Consider the following 15,116-nt stretch of genomic DNA (forward strand, 5'->3'; position numbering starts at 1 on the left):
GTAGGCCCCTCTATCTGAGCCAGAGCCCGCAGCAGCGGGTTTCCTCTTATTCACTGCAGGGTCTGGCTTTAGGAACCATAAATCTGCAACATGAAGGTCATGAATTTCCATGGTATGATTAATGAAAGAAAAATTGAGACGGCAGCGTAGATACTGAGCAGATTGAAGAAAGTCAATGACAAGTTGGATGAAAGTTTCAGAGCCTCACTGGCAAGCCCAGAGCTTCTGACCCAGCCTGGAGCGCCACCTAGTGGTTGCAAAGGTTATTCCCCTGGCAAAGCTTAGGGATGCTCCCATTGGGTGGGTGGATGCTCAGGGCCTGAGTATGCCCACACCTTGGGAACCTTGCCCTAGTTCCACCTGGGGCTGCTGAAGGGTATAGGAGGCGCAGGACCCCTCTCCACAGGTTAGGGGACCCAGGCAGCCGCTCCACTTACCTAACTCTCATCCTCTATGCTCCTTGAACAGTCTTTGGCTTAGTAATACATGGGAATTTCCCAACTTCTTTGTCATGCCCAGTCTGGATCACCTTTGTTTCCCCATTTACAAAAGTCCTACTGATTCTTTAAAGCCCAACAAGCCCTGTCAACACTACCTTCCAAACACATCGCAAGTCGGACATTTCTGACCAGTCCTCCGTAACCACCTGGTGCAGGTCACGGCCAGCCGGGCCGCCGCAGTGCCTCCCGATTGCCTCCAATGGTCTGTTCTCCCAACAGCAGCCAGAGCAATCTATTGAAAACATAAATCATGTCACTCTCCAGCTCCGGAGGCTTCCCACCCCGCTGAGAACAGCACCCACATTTTCTTTCCTGGTGCCTGCAAGGTCCTGTCTCATTGGTTCCCTGCCGCCACCTACTCCCCCCCTCCCCCACTTGTCACCTCCTTCACTCTTTTGTGGCCACTTGGACACCTCAGGGCCGTTCCCTCTGTGAGAACACTTTCCCCCAGGTATTTGTGTGGCTCACTTCCCCTCTTCATTTGAGTCCCTTTCTCTGACCACTCTGTCCCCAGTTACTTCCTAATCCCTTGTCCACCTTAGTTTTCTTCACAGCAACATCAGCGCCTGAAACTCTGCGAGATGTTTGCTTGTTCCCATTCTGTGTGGGAACCCCTCCTTCATGAGCACCCGTGCAGTTTACCAGCTCCTCCCGCACTCGAAAGGGGACTGGCACTTACTAAGGGGCTCAGTTTGGGGCTGTTGGCTGCCTGTCTTCCTGGCATATCTGTGTCTCCTCTCTGAGCTTGGTTCTTTGGGTCACAGCATGGCTTCGGCACCAGGAACTGCTACTTCCACCCACTTCCCATGCTTGCTTCCACATAAATTCTCACAGCAACCCAGGAAGTAGGTGCTATTATTCTCATTCAGAATAAAAGGAGTTTGCAAGTGGCACAACCAGGACCAGCTGGAGCTGGGTATCAGATCCATGTCTGGCTCCCCAGCCCCCATGTGGAACGTCCTTGCCCTCCACCTGCCCCAAGTCCCCCCATCCTTGAGGCACTGTCTCTGCCAACTGGCATCTTGGACCAGGACAGTGACTGCCTCCTCTGAACGCCTGTGCCGTTTATTTGGCACCAGTGTATACTGCCAGGGGTAGATGCTGCTTTTTCCTTGCTCCCACCCAGCCCGAGTGGAGGCCCGGGGAAGGCAGGCCTCTAAAGCAATTGTAGCTCTTCTGGCACGGACGCTGCATGCTAGAGGCACTCAATAAATATCGGTTGACTGATTGATTGGCTTCTCAGATTCAGCACACTTCCTCTGGGCTGCGGGAGGGAGGGGGCTGTCAGCTATATCGAGCATAAAATAAGGCAGACGTGGAGATTTGCAGCCAATGAAACTGAAGCTTCCCCAGGTGAAGTGAGTGGCGGCGGCGGCCCCAGGGGTGCTGTTGAGGAGTCAGTTTTCGGGCCCATGGGGCTGGTTGCTGGCTTACCAGATGGATGGTGAAGGCAGTGATGGGCTGCTCCATCCTAAACCTCAGCCAGCCCCTCAGTCAGCTCTCAACCACCCCAGCCAGTCCTTTTCTTTTCCCGTCTCTGGGAAATTTGTTCTCCAGGCTCTGAGAACAGTGCTCAGGACCACAGGGCAGTCACTGGAGGGTCTGGCTCTGAGAAACTGGGCTCCGAGATTCTTTTCCTGCCCCGAGCAAGCCCGTGTTGCTTCCCCTGACCGCCATCCACCCTCCCGGACTCCTTCCTGGATGCTGGGACCTCTCCCCTGCCGGGTGGAATAACGGCAGCCCCCCATCTGCACCTGGGACCCGCAATGTTTGTCACGTGCTTTTGTTTATGTCGCATTTAATTTGATCCTCAGAGTGACCCTAGAGGCCAGTGAAGCCAGTGTAACCCCATTAGCCAGACAGGGGGATTGAGACATGGAAAGGCGGAAGGGACTTGTCTGGGTCACACAGCCGACATGATTGGAGGCTGTGATCATGTTTGACCAGTAGCCCTGTTCTCACCCTTTCCCTGGCTCGGAGTTGGGGGTGGGGACATGGAGTCTTTCGAGACCCCTGGTGGTGAATGCAAGAGCAATGCCAGTCTAACAGCCTTTCCTTTCTCTCCAGCTCTGTGGCTGTGGGCTGCTTGGAGTGGGCATTTGGCTCTCCGTGTCCCAAGGCAACTTTGCCACCTTCTCCCCCAGCTTCCCTTCGCTGTCTGCAGCCAACCTAGTCATCGCCATAGGCACCATTGTCATGGTGACGGGCTTCCTGGGCTGCCTGGGGGCCATCAAGGAAAACAAGTGCCTCCTCCTCAGTGTAAGTTGGACCCACACCCCCAACCCTCTGAACTCTGGATCACCCTGCATTTGAGCCACAATGACAGGCAAAGCCTGGGAACATCAGCTAACTGAGCCCAGGAGATTGCTTCCAGGATGTTCTTGGCCCAATCACTCCCCTCTTCCCCGCTATCCCTGCCCTAGTTGTCCCTCTCACTCCTTGACTGGTGTCCACTTAATGCCCCTCTCCGACCTGTCTGGGTTTCCTCAGAAGTAGGTAGCCTCTCCATACCTGGGAAGCCCTGGCTGGCTGCTGCCTGTCCCTGCCTCCCTGCCCTTGTTCTGGTTTGTGCCCCACTCCTGGCCACGACCACCACCATGTGCCCATGCCTGCACCTTCTCTTTCTAGTTCTTCATCGTCCTGTTGGTCATCCTCCTAGCAGAGCTGATCTTACTTATCCTCTTCTTTGTCTACATGGACAAGGTAAGCTTTCAGGAAGGGGGGAGCTTATGGAATTTCATTGCCCTTGGGATTGGGTCAAACTGGAGCAAGCCAGCGGGAAATGGAGCCAGGAGAACAGGAAAGGCCCAGATGAAAGGTTTTGGTGGGGCAGCATGGGGAAGGCGAGTTTGGGATGGTTCAATACCTTGTGTAGTCTTAGGAAGTTGAGTCCTCTAAATTGTCCAAGGATGCAGTGGACTGCCCCTTGCTCAGTGAACTCCGCATCACTGGGAGCATTCCAGCATACTGTGTTGGCCGCTTGGAGAAGGGAGTTAGACTCACTAAGTGGCTGGGCTGGGATTTGAGGATAACCCCTTGGAAACTTGCAGGAGCGTGGCCGGTGACACCATGAGTAGGGCTGACGGTGAAGGGGAGCTACCCTTTCTTTTCCAGAGGCCTCTGGGGCGGAGCGACTGCGCCAGGCTGCACCGCAGGGTTCAGGATGGTGGGGTGACCCCTGGCAACCTCGCCAGACTAGACAGTTCCCAGTTCATTTGGAGAACTTCTTATTGGTACTCCCAGGAATGAGTAGCCACGCACTGAGTCTCTTAGGGCTCAGCAGGCTCGTTGGGGCCCTGTGCCCAGGAACTATGTTGCTCTCAGTTCCGTGGGGTCTTGAAGCACTTGCCCAGGCCACACTGGAAGGTGGAGTCATTATTAGGGTTAGAAATGAGTTCCTGTGCATTTGTGAAAGGGAAGAAATAATAATATTGAGAGATCCCTCTGTGCCAGCCCTGTGCTTGGCTCTTTATGAGAATTGTTTCCTTTAATTCTCACAACAACGCCAGAGGTAGACATTATTATTACAGGGTATGACAGATAAAGCAGAGGCAAGCTACTTGCCAGTGAGAGGTGGTCCTAAGATCAAAATGACTCGTCTGCCACTCTCTGGTTCCCAGGGTGTCTCTGACAGGGCAGCAGGGGGGAAGATGTGGGCGGGTGGCAGAGTGGCCTGTGTGTGGCTGGTTTCTTTCCTCTGAGTGTTACAGCTCTCCTGGGAGTCAGTGGGTGTAGACTGAAGCTGGGCGCGTGGACCTGCCCCGCCCCGGCACCCCACCCAGGGAGAGAGGTGGCCAGCAGTTCTAGTTGACCTGGGCAGGCTGCATCTGGTCCCAACTGTCCTGTCTGTCGGCCTCAACCGGACAGGTAAATGAGAACGCCAAGAACGACCTGAAGGAAGGCCTGCTGCTCTACAACACGGAGAACAACGTGGGTCTGAAGAACGCCTGGAACATCATCCAGGCCGAGGTGAGGGCGGGCAGCCCCGCTGACTGGATGGGCAGGGCCAGCAGGCGGGGAGGAGGCGTGCGGCCTGGGCCTCAGACCCCACCCAGGTGACCGAGTTGGGCAGCTGTGCTTTCTGGATAGTAAGTGAGAGCTGCTGGGTCGGACACCAGCCAGTGGGATGCAGCTGGAGAGGGGCGAGGAGGTGAGTGAAGGAGGGTGAGCAGGACCTGGACACAGGAGTGGACAGGCCTGAGGGAGCTGTGCGAGTGGCTAAGTGGGCACAGGAAGCTGGGAAGGATGGATGATCGAGAAGGACAGACCATCTGATCCTTCTCTGAAGCTTTGGAATGAGTGACAGAATCTATTTTAGCAACAGCTATGCCCCCTGGTCCTGGCTCAGGCTAGGAGGCTCTGATTCTGAGAAGAACAAGTCAGTACAGCCTGGTGCCCCATGGGAAGCGCTGGGGAAGGGCAGGCGCCAGCCTGCAACGCTCCCTCAGGCACAGAGCCGCAGGTGCTGGTGGGACGGAGGGCTGAGCACTCCTGCCCAGAGTCAGTGCCCAGCTCCGAGGGGCCGGCAGCTTTCCTGTCTCCTGCTCCAGCCTCCAGGAGGGAGCTCTCACTTACCTCCCCTGTGGGCCCAGCTGAGGCCAAAAATGGACAAGAGAAGGCCTTTGTGTCCTCTGCTGAACTCCAGGGGGCAGTTCGCCGGGGCGGGTTGGCCTGGATGGGGAGGGCGCAGAGGAGCTGGCAGGCTGTGGCGTGTCTGACCCTGTGCCTCCCACCCACAGATGCGCTGCTGCGGCGTCACCGACTACACAGACTGGTACCCGGTGCTGGGTGAGAACACGGTCCCCGACCGCTGCTGCATGGAGAACTCCCAGGGCTGTGGGCGCAACAGCACCACCCCGCTGTGGAGAACGGTGAGGCCCGAGGCCCTGCCCCGGGTCCTCCTCCCAGGAGCCTGTGCCGTGGGAAAAGGAACCTACAGGGGAGGGAGGAGGGCCTGGGGCTCCAAGGACTTGGCTTAATGTGGGGGGCGCACAGGACTGAAGCCAAAAAGGCAGGTGGAAAATGGAGGGCCTGGACCCATAGTTGGGAGTGTAATGGGGAGGGGTGTGTCTGAGGCTGTGCAGTGGGGCCTTGTGGGTGGAACCCTGGGCAGGGCAGGGCCTGCTCAAAGGCAGGACCAGGCTGAGGGTCAGGGAAGGACAGGAGGAAAGAGCAAGGACAGGGGCTGAAGGAGAAAGAGAGTGGGGGGCTGGGCAGGAGGGGTGCTCGTCGTCATGCCGGGCCCTTCACCTCATGGTCCTCGCTCCCTAGGGCTGCTATGAAAAGGTGAAGATGTGGTTTGATGACAACAAGCACGTTCTCGGCACCGTGGGGATGTGCATCCTTATCATGCAGGTGAGAGGGCCATCAGCCTTGCTGCATCCCAGCTGGAGAAAAGCAAGCCCCCGAAGTTAAGTCACTGACCCAGGCGGCCCCCTCCATGCGCTGTCCTGCTTTGCGGCCTCTTGGTGCCTGCCCAACCCTACAGGCCCCAGAGGCGCTGCTTCCTCCCATTTCCTAGGCCTTGGGCCCGATGCTGGCCTTGGGCCCGTGTCCCTCCTCACTTCACAGGGACCCCACTTCACAGGGACATTTTCCTTGTGGCTGAACTGAATGAGACCTGAGTCCTTAGTAACACCTGTGAGCATGGGCGTGGGGGTCAGAGCCCACAGGGGTCAGTCCTGGCCTCACCGTCTGTTAGACATGTGTGACCCGGGCACACTGATTAGCTTGTGTGCCTGAATTTCCACATCAGTATAACGAGCATGATCATCATGCCACTTCTCAACCGGGACTGAGTTTAACATGCCTCACATCGGGCAAGGAGCTGCACCAAGCACAGAGGAAGTGCCAGGTCATCTTAGCTGTTCTTAGCAAGCACGTAGTGACGCTGTTCTCTTAAGGCCAAGCTTAGGTGATGGAGAGGCAAGAGGAGGGGTCCCTGCCTCTCCTCTTGATGATGAGGCCGACACAGCTGGCTGGGAGCATGAGACCCTAACCTTTCTGGGGACGAGCATTTCCTGGGCTCCCTCCTGTGCCCACTACACATGGCTCCTGTCCCTGGTGAGCAGGAATCTCCATGCCTGATTCCTCTTGGAGTACTTGAACTTCACAGGTCGGTCCATGGGAAGACGGTCAGCATCCTGCACCAGGGATCTTCCTTATCCTAAACTCTTGGGCCGAGGGGCCAGATCGTGTCTGATTTATCTAGGTGCTCGCAGACTGAGCAGATGAGCCCTCATGTGAGCTGCACCCACCATTTAGTACCGAGAGTGGGGCTCATCTCAGGTCCGCCTGGGGTCAGGCCTGGACTTGGACCAGAACCTTGGGGTTGGGCTCATCCACCATGGTCTCCTCCACGTATGCCTGCACCTTCGGTGTGGGAGCCAGGAGAGGCACAGTGTCACCTGCTTTGTGGCCTGTGCCCAATGCAGACTATCTGTGGTGACTTGAGCCACAGGCTGGCTCCCTGCTGTCACCACCCCCTTTCAGGATTCAGGAGTTGAGGGAATAACAAACAAGAATTAATGTCCTAAGCATCACTGGTAAGAGTGTCTGCTGCAGCCCAAGAATCACGCTGTGTATTCCAGAACAGAACGACTGAGCACAGGTCGCGTTCCCTCCCCCTCCGCACCGCCTTGTTAGCTGCTGGTCAGGGTCAGCCCTCTGTGCACTCGGCCTCACCCAGCACTCTGAGATGGAGAGGCTCAGTGACATTCTGTACAGACAGCTCTGAGGGCTGAGCTCACGGTGTGGCCCTGGGCTGGTTGCTGGGTGCCCTCCTCTGCTCACCACTATCCTCATCCCACCAGGTTTTTCACGCCCACAAGCGGTTGTACCTTTTGCTGTCGGTGGCCCCAGCCGTGGGGCCTTTGTCTGAGACGTTCCTCGTGTCTTTCAGATTCTGGGCATGGCTTTCTCCATGACCCTCTTCCAGCACATCCACCGGACTGGTAAGAAGTACGACGCCTGAGCGCCAGCGGGAGCCCAGCCCCCACGCGGACACTGTGCCAGGGAAGGAGATTTGAGCTTTGTGTTGCCTGCCCGCACTCCAGACTGCTGCCCCCTGCACCCACGTCCCCCAGTGCCCTCCACACACCCCGCCTCAGCCTTCTTGGGGTGGAGAGCCATGGGGAGAAGGCACGGAGACCTTGGGGTGCTGGGGGTGCTGGATTCCTGCATCTGTGCATTTGCCAAAGAAGACAGGGTGGGCCGGGGGGCGCATTTGAGGCCGAACCGATGGTGGCTACCCCGCCCTTCCTCACACCACACTGTGCGCGTGGGGGGCCGTGAGTGCTCCCGCCTGGCGGAGAGACTGCCCAGCAGAGGCCCCCCTTCGGAGAGCGGGAGCAGCAGCCTCCGGCCAGGCACCCAAGGAGCACCTTGCCCAGGCTTTTTATACCTTACAGTGTAACTTTTTTATTTTATTTTACTCTGATTATGATTATTCAGGAATATTATCTCAGATAAGTTTAGGGTTAGCTTTCTGATTTATAACTTTTTACTGTGTTGATTTCTGTAACAGTTTGATTTTTGTCTGAGGGTGGGAGACGGGTGGGAGAGAGGACGTCCGTCGGGTTTCATTCAGGACAAACCACTGTGCAGCAGTCAGGAGGCACTGGGTGAGGTGGGCCAGCCTGCGTTCAGATGCTCTGAGGGAGACGGCCGGGGCTGCTCTGTCTGCCCCGCGGCCTGTGGCACCGGAGCCTGGAAGAGGAGGTGAAACAGAGGCACGTGCAGCCGCACGAGGAGCGCCCTGCTCAGGAGCCACGTGTCTGCGTGTGCTGGTGCAGGAGGCCAGAGCAGCGGGGTCCCTGGGGGGCTGCCGGGTGCTTTCCCAGGAACACAGCTGGAGCCGTTGTGGGTCCTTCCACTTCATGATGAGCAGTTGCTTTTCCTTCCCTTCCTCCTTCCTCTGCCCTCTGCCGGCACGGGAGGCCCTCCTCCCCCCGACCCCCCGCAGGCCTTCCTGCGACATCTGCCAACCCCAGTGATTTCACAGACATTCCTGTAGAAACTCCCGGACACATACCTCTCGTTCAGCTGCTGCTCACTTTCTCACACTGCTTCTGGGAGGGAGGCAGTCCTGAGGTTTTGCTGCTCAGTCAGTGGCAGAGGACCCTGGAGTCAGGAGGGCAGGTGGAAGTGGTGCCCATGACCATTCCAGCCGGTGCACTGGGCTGCTGGTTCCTGCTGGGAGGAAGGGGGAGGTGTCTGTCCAGGTCCCGGGACTCATCTCCTTCCTCGGGGCTCATGGATGGTGGGGTGGGTGGCAGTCATGTCCCCAGTGACCGCAAGGAAAAGTACAGAAAACTGAGAGATGTCAGACTGGATCCTGTTAAGTAGCCCCAGGAGGAAGCCGTCTGGGAGATGAGAGGTGGGCGGGGCATTCGGCTGAAACAGCGCCCACCAGAACTTATGCTGGTCTAAGCAAGCATTTTGCAGCTAAAGAAGAAAGTCAAGAATCCGTGGGATGGAGCTTGAAAAGGTTCCCCACCCGCTAGGTGGGGCCTGGGTGCTTCCCCAGGTGGGGCCTCAGGGAGGCTGCCTTTTTCTACACCATGTGACTCCAGCCCTAGTTTCCCACCAGGCCCATATCTCTCCGGCCTCCATCTGTCTGTTCCAAGAGCTGAGACTCAGCTGCCCAGCCAGCAACCCCTCCCCTGATCTTCAGTGCAGTGCAGTCAGGCCCAGGAGGACAGAACTTTGGGTGAGCTCAGGACTCACGTCTTTGGAGGGTGGGGAGTGAGTTGGGCAGTAGAGCTACCTCCTGAGAGCTGGTGCAGATGGGAGAGCTGGGGAGGTGGGGCCTGGGGTGGAGGAGGGGTAAGCACATGTTTGAGCAAAACTGCCTCTGGGTCCTCTGGCCGCCTCCGGGAACCCCAGTCTGCAGAGCTCCTAGCGGCCTGCCACCAGGCCATTGTGGAGACACCCAGCAAACAGCATTCAAGTCGTGCAGTGGGACGTGGTGCATACTGAGTTTATGCTGGGGGTGGGGGGTTGTTTATGCCTATCAATGCAATTTTTAATTTTTGTTAAAATCAACAGCAAAAGCCTAGCACCTTGGGAGGTGTGGCCTCCCTGGCAGTGTTTTGTTTCTGGAGCTTCAGGGGCATCCTCTGGCCTGGAGCCCTGGCCACAGACCCCCTTCCTCCTTTGAGCCCCACCCTATCATCTGTCCTCAGAGCCTTGTTACAGCTCCCAAACTCCCTTCTGGCCTCCTCCTGTGCTTGGTGGTTCCGTCCGTCATTGGCTGAGTCGACACTGGGTAAAAGGTGCTGTGCATGGGCTGGAGTGCTCTTCCAAGCCCGTGTCTGGCCCACACTGTGTTGGAGGCTGCAGCTGTGGCTTCCCCACCAGAGTCAGAGTTCATTTAGTCAGGTCTGATGCAGGCAGTTTACAGAAGGCTCAGAAGGTCAGGGTCCTGCAGACGGCATCAGGGGAATGCCTTCCCTGGCCTTTCTTTGCAGCCACCTCGGGAGGTGAGTGAGCAGGGCCTGAGCCCTGCTCCAGGGGCTGCAGCAGGTGTGGGCACAGTCTCCCCTGCACTCCTGCGGGCCTGGGCCTGCGTCCTGGGCTCGCTCAGGAAGGCTGCTGAGCCCACCCCAGATGCTCATGCAAATGTTCTGGTCTGACTTGGAATCAGGTGGCCATCCCTCCTTGTTTTAGCGGCCAAAGAGCAGCCAAATGGATGGAAACGACTGTCCGGCTCTCGGGCCCCCTGCCCACCACTGGTGGAGGTGCTAACTAGCAGGGACCTGGTGTAGGATGGGAGCTGGGCCAGGTGCGTGGGGTCCGCTCTTGGTCCTTCAGCCTTTCAGAGTCCGGGGCTCATTTCCCCTTCTCCCATTTCCCTCCTCTCCCTGCAGTGAAGCAGTAGTCCAGGGTGGGGCCTGGCCTTCCTGCCCTCACCGGGCACTCCGAGGGCCAGGCCTTGGGCCCGTGCCCACACCCTGCCCAGCACGGGAGAGCACGCCTGTTGGTTTCAAATGCACTTTTCTGCTTGTGATGCGGTATCTGCGTTTCCTTCATCCTAGTCCTGGCTTTATTGAACACCATGTTTTTAGCATGTTTTTAAATAAAACCTGATAATATGTCAAAAGCACAAGCAGGCTGTCTCTGTGGTGTGTTCATTCGGTCAACCATGACTGTGGCACCAGCCCTACTCTCTGTCCAAGACACACCCTGCAGCCAGGACCTCATCTCCCCTCAAGCCCAGGTTACAGATCTGCTGGCTTAGGGGAGTGGGGGGTCCTCTGTGTGTGCTTGAGGAATCCTAACACCTCCTTTGCCTGGTGACCTGAGGCGGGTTTGGTGGGGGCCCTCTGCATGAGAGGCCGACCCCACCTATGTGTTTGTCCCATCCAGTCCACCAGCCTGTGGGCCAGGCCCTTAGTGCGCTGGGAGAGGGGCAGGACAAGCCACTCTTGGCCTCCTGTGGGGCAGGGATGCAGCTTTAGGTGCAGTTTCTCCCCAACCCCCCTGATGACCCTGGGGCTCATCGGAGCCAGGAGTGAGGGGGCCTTGCGGGTGGCTTTGCCTGGGCTGCACTCCCTTAGGTGGCTCTGAGCTGGCTCCAGTGGGCACAGAAGCACCAGTCAGTACGAGATGGTCAGCGGGGAGGAGGGAGGCACTGAAAACCACTGGCTGTGCCACCTCACTGCAGGGAAGCCTCCCAGCCTCCTTGGCTGCTGTAGTCACAGCGACAAGTTGGGGTGAGAAGCTCAGACTCACCCTGCCCTGGGCCATTGCTGCAGCTCAGATACCAGGCTGGGCTGGGGCGGGAATGAAGGCGAATGTGCAGCGTGGGTTTGATGGGAGCGGGAGCCGCATCTCTCAGCCCTCGTGTGTGGAGGTCTGGCTCCCGCCTGCTCGGGGAGAGGCCAGGTTGGCATGGGATTGTCCCAGAGCATCAACCTTGGGAGCCTTCCTGCAGCTGCTGTGTCCCAGCACCTGCAGGGATTTGCTGAGGATTGACTGAGGCGTCTGAGGTGACCCTCTGTCAAAGGTGCAAGGAGACCTTGTGGCTGTGGGTCAGGAGATGGTCATGGCTCAGGGAAGGGTGACTCTCCATCCTCTGAGGACCAACCGAGGCATAGAAAGTGGGTGGGAGCCACTTCTTCTGCCCATTCTTGCTCTCACTCCTGCCCCTCAGCCTGTGGACACACCTACTGGGATGCCCCCGTGTCCCTGTGCTGTCTTCTCTGAGGGACAGAGTGAAGTCCATTGGCACCCAGGGCACTGGGACACACGGACTGTTCTGTGAGCACTGAGCTCCAGTCAGATTAAGCAGTGAAAGGCGGGCCACCTGGCCAGGCAGGAGAGGGGATGTCAGCGGGAGGACAGGGCTGGGCATCTTCCCCCCTGGAGACTTCTAACACTAGGCAAGGGCCTTCTGGGATGGGTTCTGGGCTCTTCAGCCCATGGCATGGGTGGCTGAGATGACCCTGGGGGACCTCTTGCTCCTCCATTCTTGTGTGAGGAGGTGGGAGAGCTGCCTCCCATCGGTGTCCAGCGAAGGGCAAGTGAGAAAGGATGGTTTGTGAGCCACAGAGGAGCCGGCTTGGTATGTATGAGAACTTCCTCAAAACAGCTCGTCCAGGGCTCGCACAGACAAGACATTATCACACAAAGACTCGAACACTAACTTGTGCCAAGCAGCTTGAATACAGTGGTGAACAGCCAGACCCGATCCCTGTGGCTCACAGAGGGGCCACAGAGAGTCAATGGGATTGCACCGCAGGCTCCGATGCTGATGTTCTCTGGGTGGAGAGTCGCTGACTCCATCTCAGATGTGGAGCTGAGAGCTGAAGTGGGAGGAGCTGACGTGGCAGGGAGCGGAGGGAGGGGTGTCCTGTCGATGTTATTGGGGCTGGCACACTGGTGAAGGGGGTGAGCTTTAAGCCAAGAGCACAGGGAACAGCTGAGAGGCCGGAAGCCCGTGTGCCGGCTCAGACCCACCTTGAGAACCATCGCTGTGGCTGCAGAGTGGAGGATGGTTGAGGAGACAGCGTGGGTGCAAGGACCTCGGAGAGGCTGTGTAGGTGATTTAGGTGAGAGATGACGCAGCCCTCGGGCAACACCGGTGGGACAGAGGAAAGAACAGATTTGAGAGACCCCAGGAGAAGTGATGAGCCCCGTGACTGACTAGACTTACTGTGGGGGAAAGCGCATTCTTGCCGCTCATCCGGCATGCCGGCCCTCGCCTTGCACTGGAGCTGACGAATGGTTTGCACCAAATGCAGGTGAGTGTTTTCTAGGCTCATTGCTCACGGGCAGGAGGCGGCAGAGGCCGGCACGTGCAGCTATCTCTCCTTTTGTTTTGAGCGTCACGGCTTCACAGTGCTTTCACAGGCGTTGTCTAGGCTTGTCCTGACCACGACTGTGCTATCAGCGGTCACTGTACAGGTCTGGGTGGGAAGCGTGCTGGTGGGGGCTGAAGGGCCTGGGCAAATTCCCGCTCCACAGCTGGTGTCCTCAGGAGCCTTGTAATCATTGAATTTGTCTTGGTTTCATCATCTGCAGAATGAGGATGACACCTATTTTACAGATTTGCTGTGAAGACTAAATAGAGGCATGTATGGAAAGACACCCAGCCTGTTCCTGGGCCAAGGGAGGTGCTTGGCAAGAAAGTGGTCAAATTTGGGGCTTAGGGTCCCCAAGAAGAAGCAGGGCCCCTGCTGAAAGCTGTGTCCCAGGGCAGGGATCTGGGAGGGGGGTGAGCTACGGAAAGGAGAGGTGCAGGATGTGTCTCCCAGTTTTGCTCTGGGCTGGCTGTAGAGCACAGTAATTCACAGACGCAAGAGGGAAGTCAGATTAAATGAATGTCGATTGGGGCACAAAAATATCGGCATTGCAATGGCCCCTTCTTAAAGCAGTCAGTAAAGATTGGGAGGCTATTGATTTAGCCATCTCATTATGCTGAGTTTAATGACAGCCGTGAGATGGACTACTGTGCCTCCTTAACCTGACAAAAAGAAAAGCCACATCCACAGGACACACTCGAGCCAGGCCCTCTGGCTGAAGCCGGAATTTCCCGCTGTGGGCCTGGAGAGTGATAGGTAGCTGACTGTCCCTGGGGCACACCTGGGCAGTGCCCAGGTTCCTCTGGTGATCGTTATGCAGAGAACGGGGACTGGAAGAGCAAGGCCACCTGGTGGTCTGTGGTGGGTCTGGCCGATAGAGTGTTGCCCAGAGGTTTCTCTTCTGGCGGCTGCAGAGTTCCGGCCTCACCATTGTCCCAAGCAGGGCCGACCTGTCAGGCGGGCAAGAGGAGCTCATGTTCTGCTATTTGATGGCAGCAGGAAGCCCCTTACCCTTTGTCTCCCTCCTCCACCCTAACTCTCCCCCCCCCCACACACAATTCCTGCAACCTCAATAGATTTGTAATATATTTCTTTTTCTTTGTCAAGGGACCCCAGTTCTAGAAAGGACACAGCCCTCTTATTTTACTGGTTGGCAACTCAGGGAGAGAATGTTGAATCTGACCTCTGGTTCCCAACGTGGGGTTCTCTAAATTCCAATCAGGTATCCATGAGCCCCTCACAAAACTGTTCCTCACCTCTTCAGGGAGTGCCTAGGCCAGTGCTGGTGAACCTTTTGAGCTCAGCGTGTCAGCATTTTGAAAAACCCTAACTTAACTCTGGTGCCGTGTCACATATAGAAATTTTTTGATATTTGCAACCATAGTAAAACAAAGACTTATATTTTTGATATTTATTTTATATATTTAAATGCCATTTAAAGCCCAGCCTGCGCCCTCTCACAGTCCGGGACCCCTCAAGGGATGTCCACCTGCCAGCTTAGGTCTGCTCCACAGGGGATTGGGCCCAAGCTGGCAGTCAGACATTCCTCTGGCAGCCTGGGAGCCCTCTTGGGATGTCCGACTGACAGCTTAGGGGAGTGGGCCTAAGCCATGTCAGACATCCTTAGTGCTGCTGTGGAGGCGGGAGAGGCTTCTGCCACCACTGCTGTGCTGGCCAGCTGTGAGCTGGCTTCTGGCTGAGCAGCGCTCCCCCTGTCGAAGTGCACTGATCACCAGGGGGCTGCTCCTGCATTGAGCGTCTGCCCCATGGTGGTCAGTGTACGTCATAGCGACCCGTCGTTCCAGGTCATTACGCAATTAGGGTCAATTTGCATATTACCCTTTTATTAGATAGGATTCCCATTTAACAAAGAAAAATCAACCAAAAAAATGAGCTCGAGTGTCACCTCTGACGTGTGTGTCATAGGTTCACCATCACTGGCCTAGGCTAACGGGGCTCTGGCCAGCCTGTTCCAGCCTCGGTGCGTGACATGGTTTGCACCTGGCTGATGGAAAGGGCCAGATTCAAGCTTAATTCACTGCCCTCTTCACCCCTGGCCTGAGCCAAAGGATCCACCTGGGTCCCCCTGCAGCGCCCCATCCTTCCTGCTCAGTCACTGCTGGACAGGGTTTCAGCCAGTGATGGAAGTAGGGGCTTCTCATGGATTTGTTTTTAAGAAGAAAGTAAGTGAATTACTTTTCTATCACAGGAGAAAATGTTATTTTATGATCTTTTCATTAAAAGCTTGATTGAAAACTAAAAGAAGAAGAAAGAAAGGGAAGGAGAAGAGGAGGAGGAGGAGAAGGAGGGG

At 56.8% G+C, this 15,116-nt stretch overlaps 1 protein-coding gene across 3 annotated transcripts in view; it reads left to right on the forward strand.

Annotated features, from left to right (window-relative positions):
- The window catches only part of TSPAN9 (tetraspanin 9), a 221,081-nt gene extending 210,473 nt beyond the window's left edge, over nucleotides 1-10,608 (forward strand). For all 3 annotated transcript variants that reach the window (XM_005876995.2, XM_005876996.2, XM_005876994.2), the window contains 6 exons: nucleotides 2,568-2,759; nucleotides 3,129-3,203; nucleotides 4,368-4,469; nucleotides 5,240-5,371; nucleotides 5,772-5,855; nucleotides 7,402-10,608. In XM_005876995.2, coding sequence (XP_005877057.1) covers nucleotides 2,568-2,759; nucleotides 3,129-3,203; nucleotides 4,368-4,469; nucleotides 5,240-5,371; nucleotides 5,772-5,855; nucleotides 7,402-7,473 — 657 coding nt within the window. In that variant the 3' untranslated portion in view covers nucleotides 7,474-10,608. The remainder of the gene's footprint in view (nucleotides 1-2,567; nucleotides 2,760-3,128; nucleotides 3,204-4,367; nucleotides 4,470-5,239; nucleotides 5,372-5,771; nucleotides 5,856-7,401) is intronic.
- The last annotated feature ends 4,508 nt before the right edge of the window (nucleotides 10,609-15,116 follow it).

The sequence above is a fragment of the Myotis brandtii genome, unplaced genomic scaffold, assembly GCF_000412655.1.
Source record: "Myotis brandtii unplaced genomic scaffold, ASM41265v1 scaffold504, whole genome shotgun sequence".
In the NCBI taxonomy this organism is placed as follows: Eukaryota; Metazoa; Chordata; class Mammalia; order Chiroptera; family Vespertilionidae; genus Myotis; species Myotis brandtii.